The sequence below is a fragment of the Pan paniscus genome, chromosome 3 (genome assembly GCF_029289425.2).
Source record: "Pan paniscus chromosome 3, NHGRI_mPanPan1-v2.0_pri, whole genome shotgun sequence".
NCBI classification, from domain to species: Eukaryota; Metazoa; Chordata; class Mammalia; order Primates; family Hominidae; genus Pan; species Pan paniscus.
In genome coordinates, this window is record NC_073252.2 from 55,742,142 (window position 1) to 55,752,987 (window position 10,846).

At 35.1% G+C, this 10,846-nt stretch overlaps 1 protein-coding gene across 3 annotated transcripts; it reads right to left on the reverse strand.

Annotated features, from left to right (window-relative positions):
• Positions 1–1,315: 1,315 nt before the first annotated feature.
• Positions 1,316–10,284, reverse strand: EPGN (epithelial mitogen). 3 transcript variants are annotated; one of them, XM_055111426.2, is made up of 5 exons: positions 9,993–10,284; positions 9,414–9,476; positions 6,273–6,393; positions 5,409–5,561; positions 1,316–3,998 (listed from the first exon to the last, which is right to left on the reverse strand). In XM_055111426.2, the coding sequence occupies exons 1-5, from the start codon at positions 10,033–10,035 to the stop codon at positions 3,941–3,943; spliced, it is 438 nt and encodes a 145-aa protein (XP_054967401.1). In that variant the 5' UTR covers positions 10,036–10,284; the 3' UTR covers positions 1,316–3,940. The 3 variants fall into 3 exon arrangements, with proteins under 3 accessions (XP_054967401.1, XP_003832372.1, XP_063459627.1); XM_003832324.6 differs by having other exon boundaries at positions 9,387–9,476; XM_063603557.1 differs by lacking the exon at positions 1,316–3,998 and having other exon boundaries at positions 5,239–5,561; positions 9,387–9,476; positions 9,993–10,099.
• Positions 10,285–10,846: the final 562 nt, after the last annotated feature.

Sequence of the window (10,846 nt, forward strand, 5' to 3'; positions counted from 1 at the left end):
ACTGTAGACTTAACCAAATTTTAATCTAGATGACGTATGCCCCAATAATATCTGAGACATAAAAAATGACAAAGAAAGGCCATGAGGTGGTTAGATAAGACCTGACTGAACAATTCAGTTCTTCTTGTTAACACATAATCACATTTCTAATCTTTATGAGATGTTTCTTTGGAAGCTGTGGGTATTGTCGACAATCTGGAACATCCATCATGTTTAGTTTTGGAAGAGAAGTAAAATATAATGCTATTTTACTTGTATTCACATGGATATTCTCAAGGGGCCTAGACTTAAAATTCTTAGAAAACTAACTGCTTAAGCTCTTATACTCTGAGCTGGGCACTGATTGATTAAATAATTAATAAAAATTGAATACTTAATAAAAATGCAGAATTTAGAAAAGACATTTCTGAATGTGCTACTGAATAGGTCTGAGCCAAAGATTTGGACAAAAATGTGGGCTCACCCAGATTAGCAGTGCTAGACACTGGCAAATTAAGTTTCAACATTTATAGTTCATCTTGGCAGCTACTCATGTCCTGATGTCATGCAGCCATGATGTAAGCGAGAAAGAGTGATGTTTTGCAATAGACAGATTTTGGTAACCCTTCCCATGAGTGTAGGTAGTAGGATACCAATATTTATATCACTTCACAGAAAGCATGTTACATTTTGTAATGCAGAGACATTAAATGGCTTCCTCATGGTCCTCTGCATAGATGAATTGTCCTCATGTTTAACATCAAAAGCTTAAATTGCTGATGTTTGTTATTTTCTTATGACTTTTTTCTCAATTAGATATAATGAATGGAAATCTTGACATCACCAAAACGAACATGTTAAAATTAAAGGATTAGATTTGTATTGTGCCAGGAAAGACTAAAAGATAAACTATGTTATAATTTCATCCTTTTCAAACTTTATGAAAACACAACTATACAAAAAGCTACCTTGGGGAAAGAGAATATAATGACAAGCATTTTTAATTACTTTTTTTGCAAATTTACTGGCTCCAGGATGGCTGACATTATATTCTGTGCCCCATCCTCATTATACTCTGAAATGCTAAATAATAAAGCACTCATGAATACTGATGACTTAAGGATGTGTTCTCAAATAATTGGAGGATAGACGAAGGGAAGTGACAAAATGGGGAATGAAAGAAATTGATGAACCTCTTGGCTGGTGTAATGTAGTCAAAGATGCCAGAAACATGTTGGCATTTGTTTCCTAAATAATCCACCCTCAATTAATGACACAACTGATTGATAGCGGAAAGTGTAGTTCTGAAGCACAAACTTTACTGAAAGGCTCTTTTTAGGGTCTTCTTACATATAGAAAAAAATGAAACAATTTCCAAATATCTTATATTTATGCATTTTCCTCTTAAGTTCTGCTTAGGTACTTAAACATTGACAGATGTGGTTCTAGCTCCATAGGAATGTCAGAGATTCCTTCCTACAAAATTAATGGTAGGAACTACAAGGATCACAAGATTGTTTTATATGAAATATCATAAACAGATGGTTATCATAAGCCACACTGTGAGTTTCCATACAGTCTCACAGGGTAGATTTTATCTTGTTAATAAGTACTATTCTATAGGTGAACAAAGTTGAATCTCATGAGTATTTGTTTTGGTTAACATTTTGGTTTTGCAACCTGAGGATTTTAATTCTTTTCCTGATGTTCTAATTTTAATTATATTGTGTTTATAATTTATAAGTATTTATAGACAACAAATATTTATAATCTTTAAGGTTATCACCCCTCCATACTCCAGCATTAATTTCTTTTTCCTTTTATCAGGAGGCAATTCTTAATTAATTAAAGGCAATCCTGTATTGTTTCTTCCCATACTCTCCCCAGCTCTTTTACATCTTTTTGAAATACTCAGGAAGAGAAACGCTTTCTAGGTGTGGTCTGTCACTGGAGTCACCGGGAGGAAACTTCAACTCTCCACTCCTTGGTATGATGTAAGCTTTGCATACTGTGTGAAAACATTCAGAAAGTGCTGACTGCAATCCGTTTGCATTAAATTCCTTCTGAAGGAAAAACAAAACAAGTTAAATACCTTCTACTCAAAGGAAAGCAGAATTTTAAGTTTGGTTTAGGAATGAATGAAAAGTTATAATTTAATGTAAATGAAAGGCTTGTTGCTGGACTGCCATTGCAAGAATAGTCAAGTTTGATCCTCTTTTCACCACTCATGATCAAAATTGTCTTGCTTATCTACATCACAAATGGAAAAAAAAAGAGTCCATTGTTTTAGACTGAATCTTAAAAAATGATAGCTATTATTACTCTCTAATATTTTATATTTCCTTCAAAAATAAATTATTATTTTACAAACTAACCCTAAAACATACCTAAGATAATATCGAGTAGTGTTTCAGGGTTAGAGGTGGGGTTGAGGTCCATCTCAACATGCTGATGTTGAGGATCTCACCGGCAATGCAGATTTGGAAAAACATTTCCTTATTCCACTGTCAAGTTTTAGAGCTAAGAGGGCCTTGTAGAAGATGAAACAAAAGCACAAATAAATTAAGCGACCTGCATATGACTGTTTGAATTAAGTGGCAGAAATATAACTAAGAGGAAGGATACTGATTTTTTTTTTTTTTTTTTTTTTTGAGATGGAGTTTCGCTCTTGTCACCCAGGTTGGAGTGCAGGGTTGCCATCTCGGCTCACTACAACCTCTGCCTCCTGGGTTCAAGTGATTGTCCTGTGTCAGCCTCTGGAGTAGCTGGGATTACAGGCATGCACCACCACGCCCAGCTAATTTTTGTATTTTTAGTAGAGACAGGGTTTCACCATGTTGGCCAGGCTGGTCTCAAACTCCTGACCTCAGGTGCTCCATCCGCCTCGGCCTCCCAAAGTGCTAGGATTACAGGCGTGAACCACCGCGCCTGGCCTGGATACTGATTATTATTATTTTGACGGTTACTCCATTTTTTTCTCTCCCTCTATGTGCAAATCTGTTAACAAGTGTTCAAAAATGATAAAGTTTCCACATGCTGTCGTCTGGTGAAAAAATTCTATGTCCTGTTTTTCAGTTTCTATTTTAGGGCCAATTGTAGACTTTTATTCAGTAGGAGACTTCCAGGATTTCGGTCCAAATGAATGGTCACCAGGTAATTCCACTGATAACTGGAAGAAGTGATGAACAAAAGCATTAGGGACCAATGAGTCCAACACAAAGTTTTATAATCCATGTAGAAATGGAAATGCTTTGCCTACTCCAGACTTGATATCCAGATAGCTTCAGTCTTCAGAAACTCTTTAGTTTATTCCATTATTTCACATAGAAAGGCTGTATGTTGTTACAAGCTGTGTATGATTTGTATTTGCCTTGGACATTCCCTTCTGTTTTCAGTGGCTTAGATTTAAGACACATGTTTGGTTCACTGGAGGTACCTTAACACTGATTTCATTCTAAAAGCTGACATCACATTCTTTTAGACACCATGAAAACAACAAGTTTGGGATAAGGTTCATTGAGCAAATAGACTTAGAGAGGCCCATCTAGGTGGTAAAAAACGCTGGGTAGTAAGAACATGAAGAACCCAAGCGAGGCATTGCTTTGGCTTGCTGCAAGGTTGATTATTATTCCCATGAAAACTCACATCTGACACAGCCAGGAGCATGAAACTCAGTCCTTCTGTAGTGAGAATAATAACCACACAACAACAAAAAACCCAGAGTGAAACTATGAATTTGACTTGTGTCACTGCAGCTTGTTCACTTGGCTTCCATCACTCCTTAAGGATGGCAAAGTCTAAAGGCCAATGCTGAATTTTATCTTCTCATTTCATTGTGATCCCAACTTTCATTATTTTCGAGTCTAGTCAGGTTGACAAGTTTTGTTGTTTCATCTGAAAACTTTAATTTTGGGCTCACTGATCTCTACAGATGCCTTGATGAAAATTCTTCACAAAGGCCTCACAGTGGTCGTCTTTCTCCAGAACAGACATTGTAAGGTGATTTCAATTTTAGACACCTGAAACAGAGCATTGGTTTCCATATGAATTCGACTGTGGTTCATATAGGTCATTGAAGCTTACATAAATGCACCCTGCAGCAGTTGCTCTTGGTGTCCCATCCAGATCCCCTTTACCCATTGGTCAACCCATCCCTCAGCAGCTGTGGGCATTAACAGGCTCACGGCAGCAGTCTTCTCCCAAGGTCTGCCCATGGCCAACTGAGTGCCCTGCCAGGAAATTACTGGGAGATTACAAGCCCCTGTTCTTTACCCCACATGAATCCATGATTGAATAATTTGGGATATTGAAATCCAGATGCCTCATCTCCTTGGGAGAGGTCTACACTGCTATTCACATTCTAGATCTCCCTGTGGAATCAGGTTGGGGCTACACTTCAGTTAAAGCCACATCTTTGCTTAGCTTCTTCTTGTGCTCCATCTGCTTTCCTTACTTTATTACAGGTTTCACCTAAAATAAAGGTAGAGTACTCCCTCAACCAATCACATGCACAGCAATCTCTATCTGAAGGCTCCGCTTCTAGGAAATCTGACCTCAGAGAGCCACCTTAGTAATGTGGAAAAGTCTTACCCTCTCCTCCTCCCCCTTATTATTATTATATTTCTTGGTCTCTTAGGCAAATCTACAACTGATATAATATAGATTTGATTCTCTCTAAAATGCATTTGTTAAGCAAAACAAACTTTTCTAATTTTGAACAGGCAATTTTGGTCATTTAGAAATGACAACTTATTAGAGTACAGCAAGGGAAATAATGTATTTATATTTTTTGTTAGGGTATCTCACTTTACTTCTTGACTTTATCCTAGTTACATGGATTTAAGGAAAAATTACTCATGTGAAAAAAACAAGAAATAAGAATGAATATGTAAATAATTACAATTATTTGTGATTATCTTCTTAGGTTTTTAGCAGGAGACAGTATCTTCTGAAGATACCCCCAGTTGACGTCTGGGAAGAAATGGCCAATGTTTGTCACACATTTTTATTCAGTTTTTACTTGTTTCTTGATTTTATTTCACTCAACAAATATTTACTCAGTGTGTGTTGTGTGCTAGGCATAGTGTAAGGCACTGAATATACAATTTTGAACAAGACATACTTAGTCCCTACTTTCTTGGGGCCTGCTGTCCTCCTCATTTATAATTTTGATATGGGCAGACAGAGATAGGATGAAGGGAGACTGTATGTTTAAACTCTCCTATTACAACTGAAGGCAAATTTTTACCACTCGTCTGGGTTTATGAGAAAAGGCATGAAAAATATTACATAGAAACTTTTTGCCAGATTACAGCTCTTTTTTAATTAAAAAAATTTTACATGTCAGTGCCTGACACATTATAGGGCCTGAATAAATATTTGTCAAATGATTGCATATGAAGTGACTTCATATTTTGTCTTTTTCATACCTCTTTCTTATATAGCAGTAAAAAATAACAAGAAAACCACTTAATAGTAATCCAACACCAATCCCAATTGCAATGTATTTTTCATAAGAATCCACAGCATATGAAGTTAAAGTCAAGTGCTCACACCTTTCTCCAGTATAACCAGTAAAACACCTTTAAAAAAAGAAAAAAAGTTTAATTTTAAACCTACGGTGGTAGAAATACAAATAACCTGTTTCAATAAATTTAAAAAAATAAATGGAAATAAGAAATTTAAATTAAAGAGGCAAATACCAAATGAAAGCCAATCTGTTACGGGCAATGAAGCAGCTATGAATTTTCCAATAATCATTAAGGCCCCATATTTTCCCTTCATTAGTAGAGGGAAAAGGTAGTATGCTTGCATAATTTACTCTAGAAAAATCATTAGCCTATTCTTCCATAGGCGAATACTGAGCAAATCATGATCATAAAAATAGTATCTTAGTTGCTCTAGAACTTCATATTCCTGTAATGTTTTTGCCTTAGTTTGCTTCATTTCATCCTGAAAACAACCCCAAAACTTAAAATCACCTTTGCATGTTGTTAAAAATGCAGGTTCTGATTCAATAGTTCTGGGGTAGAGCATAGATCCTGCATTTCTAACAAGCACCCAGGTTCAAGAGATGCTGCTAATCTGGGAACCATGTTTTTAATTAATGAGAATTAAATAGTTTAGACAAAAGATTCCTTAGATATTCAAATATGTAGAGGCCTGTCAAGTCATGTTCAGATTATGCACCCTTTTAAACTAAAGAGAGAAAAGTGTGGAAATGTACTATATGAAACAACAGAGACATAAACTCATCTCCTGTCTCTAGGACTTGGATATTTCTTTGCATTTACCTGCAGATGGCTTTCTCTAGCTCATGGTGGAATGCACAAGCACCGTTGATGCAGTAACTGTTATGATCTTCCAGGCAAAGGTGTGAGAACTTCAAGGCTATGGGTCCTTCTATGTTGTCAGCTAGGAAAAGGAGATACAATGTTAGCAAATGAAATGTGTCTTACTTTTATGGTAAATTTTTAATACATATGTAAATAAATTTTTAATTTTAAGGATATTTGGGGGTGGTGCTGTGTCCTTTAAACTATTGATTCTCTTAGCAGGTTGTATTCACAAGGGCTGGGTTAATATCATCTAGACATATGACACATTATTAATTAATTAGGGGATGGAGGTGGATTGATGATTGTTTCACTTTTTAGAAGCAATGCAGTAAGACAGAAAAGGCAACAAATTCACCAAAAGGTGGCAGCATTGGTTCTAGTCTTAGCAGGTTATTTTGAGCGATGCTTCCCAGACTTGTGTCTGAATACTAATTAACATAGAAGATCTCACATAATATTTCGATTTTCTTCCTTTACACCTGAGAAGTCAGCACTTGCGAAGATTTGAATTTACACTTGTGAGATAATAAACAAGATTCTTATTCCTGATTCTCTGATGTACAAAAGACAGACCTATGCCATTCTTGGTGTTTATGCAGTGGGAGTGACCCTTAGGTAAAATTGCCTAATTGAGTCCTTTGGGGCATACTTTATTGATTCTTAAATTTTTCTCAAACAGAATTAATGGCATTTTACTTGTCATTTTTATAAATAAACATATTTCCTCATCATTATGATAAAGGTATACCATATTTGCCTTGCTAAGATTAAGAGAATCTTACTTGTTTGTAGGGAAAAAACAGTTTTAAAAGGCATTCTTTTTTATATTAAAAATGCTAAATCTTTAGATGTTAAGATTACAAACAAAATACTATGTTGTATTACTTTATTTTGGTGAGAACACACATTATCTTCTAATTCACGTTCATTTTGTTGAATAGGATGAATATAATTTATCATTTTAATAATTAATTCTCAGGCAGTGAGAATTTTCCATTATAAACTGTGCTGGGTGCTTTCTATTTCAAGACTAAACAAGTTCGATTAACTAAGCCTGAAACTAGATTTGGTAGAAAAATGTGAGAATTAAGCCATTTCTAAAGAAAAGTTATACCAGAGAGACTCATCTTTCCCCTAAGAATGAGAATGATCATAACTTTATAAAAATTTTTCTAAGATACTAGATTGATATTTTTAAGTTAGATAAAAAACAAAAGGAAAAATTAAAGTTCTCCATCAAGAAAGCAAAGGAAAAATACAGAAATGATATACAGTTGTACCTCCGTATTCGTAGGTTCCACATCTGTGGATTCAACCAACCTCATAGGGAAAATATTTGAAAAAAAAGCATCTGTACATAACATGTACTGACTTCTTTTCTTGTCATTATTCCCTAAACAATGCAGTATAACAACTATTTGCATAGCGTTTACAATGTTTTAGGCATAACTAATCAAGGGATGATTTAAAGTACATGGGTGTGTGTCTATAGGTTATATGCAAATATTTCACTATTTTATATAAGGGATTTGAGCATCTGTGGATTTTGGTACCCTCTGGGCAGGAGGAGGAGGTCTTGGAACCAATGTTCAACCAATAACGGAGGATGACTGTATTGGATTCCTTTTTACCATTATTATTACTTGTAACTCAAAATATTTTATTTGCTGTTCACCATTAAGGAAGAAAAAAAATTTAGTACTGAGCATGCTATTACGAAGTCAGTCATTGAGAGAAAACTATGCTTCTTTAATTTTCTGCAGTATATTATCTTCTTTTTTTTTTTTTTTTTTTTTTTTTTTTTTTTTTTTTTTGAGACGGACTCTCACTCTGTCACCCTGGCCGGAGTGCAATGGCCCCATCTCAGCTCACTGCAGCCTCCACCTCCTGGGTTCAAGCAATTCTCCTTCATCAGGCATGCGCCACCATGTCCAGCTAATTTTTGTATTTTTAGTAGAGACAGGGTTTCACCATGTTGCCCAGGCTGGTCTCAAACTCCTGACCTCAGGTGATCTGCCCGCTTTGGCCTCCTAAAGTGCTGGGATTACAGGCATTAGTCACTGTGCCAGGCCAGTATAATATAGTACTGAATATAATAATTCTAATAAGGTGTTTCCTCTTTGTTTGAAGGCTTAGAAGACAAATAGTTGGCTAAAAGTTATTCTATAACCCACATTGATTTCGTTTTGCAAATCAACAGATATTCAAAAAATCAAATGGGTAAAATATTTCGAGACAATCATTTAAAATTTTAAATTATTGGTGACATGAAGAACACTGAGATATGACAATCTTCCTTTATTTGCCTGACTCTGAGTGTAAGACATTGTTTCCTCTGTCCTAAATCAAATTGCCAGCCTTCACATAGCAATCAGGATGTGATTTGCAGAAGAATCATAACCACTCAGTCACAGGTCTTGGTAAGCAACAAGCTTTCCAAGTTTCACCTCTAAGAGTTTAAACAGATTAGAGAAAGAACGCTGATGCTCAAGAGCATCCAGAAGCCACTGTGATAATAATTAAGTGCAAAAGAAAATATATCATTACCATCAACAACAAAAATTGGGTACAAGTGGTTAGGAAATACAGCATATGCTAAAATAACAACAAAAACTCCAAAGCAAACAAGAAAAAAAGGTCATTCCAAAGATGAGGGAAAGTGCTGTTCATCTTGTAGCCATAATGTCTTTGGCATCAAAGCTTATAATCACAGATCAAAATATAATGCCGCTCATCAAGAATGCCAAAATGGGGACAAACTGTCTCTGTACACACAGGGGTTATTGGGAACCAAGCAGAAATGAAGCAGAAAATGTGGCCTGTTTCACATTCAAGACAGTAACTGAAGACAGCTTTTGTCTCATTTGCTTAACTTCCTCCTTTTAAAAAGGCAATTATTTCCTGGCACATTTATCTGTCACTTCAATTTAACAGCATCCTGCTAAAAGAGCTGATTATCTAATAATAAAATATATATTAAAAATGGCCAATATTGCTTTTATCACAATCCAAATTTCTCTCCCAAGTTTTAGAAAAGTCTTGTGAAATATGAAAATGGGAAGAAAATACCTTCTGTTTTGTTAACTGTCCAGTTACCTTGCTGGGCTGTGATTGGAGGTGTTACAGTCACGGCTGCCTCTTCAGTCAGTGCTGTCATTGCTGTATTAAGGGGGCAAAAGCATCTTTAACAGAGAGCCTCCTTCTATGTACAAGCAACAGATGGAAAGTATTCTTATTCTGTTTATTCCAATTTCTATTTTTTTAATTTATTACAGTTGAAATCCATAACGTGACTAGGGCAACATACTTACAGTTTCTCATCCATTCCATTGACTATATTAGGATTAAAGCAAATAAAAACCCAATATTTAAGACTATTGATACATTTACATATTAATTAAAAAATAAGAACACTATAGTATAGTAGCTAAATGTATCAATTACTCTTCAATTGTATAAAGCAAACATTCTGGAGGTCTCAAAAAAGGTGTCAAAATATATTAGGAAAGGAACATACAGGACATAAGAAACTAAATTAATCCACAGATTCATTACTCTGATCTTTGTCATAAAGAACAACTGTTAGAAGCCAACTTCTCTCTAATGCAGAGAAAATAAATTCTATTCACATTTTACACTGATATAAAGTTAACAAAACAAAAGGAAATTACCTACCGTTGAATAAAAGATAGACTGATATTGGAACTCCCAAAGCCATTTCCTGTAGTTGCTTCACTTTCTTTCTCTTATCCTTCTAGACTGACGGGTGGAAGGTTTTTATTGAGCTCTCTGAGTCTTTGTTGCATTTATATTTCATGAAGCGTCATCTGGCAGTTCTTACCAATCAAAAAAATATGTACTTCTGGCAGCAGCAGAAAGCCTCTGGGCGCTCACGCACTTGGTTAGAATACCTGTATTATCTAGCAATGTGATCAAGTTTTCTTTTGAAACACTGGTTTCCTGTTACCTGTGGGCATAATCATGTATGTAAAAGTACTTAAAACAACAAGAACAAAATGTAATTTCAGGAAAGGCTACCATTGGTGTGAAGAGAACTATACCAGCTCAAACTATGCTAGAAACCTATACGGGAGTTCAACAAACATAACTGCAAATTAGGAAGCAGCATAACCTGTTTCTAAAAGAAATATACCTGAAACTATAGTTGGTTATACCACCTTTTATTACAGACTATAAGTTCCATTTCAAATCAAGATAATTTGTTAATTTAGTTGCAGAGAACAGTTAAATTTGTGAAAACACAGAGGTTTCATATTCCATTTTAGTGTTTGTTTCTTAGTTTTACTATGACAAGTGCTGTAAATAAAATTATTTTTAATAGTATAATATTCACCTTTCTGTCATCCTGCTATTTAACATTTTTCTGAGTAAATGAAATGGGCTGCCATATTCCAGGAACAACAATGCTTAAATCTGCATCCCAATGATTAAGCTACAGAGAACCAGTAAAGTACCAACATAATGATAATAGCAATAATAATAATATTAAAATTCTCCATTAAGAGAAA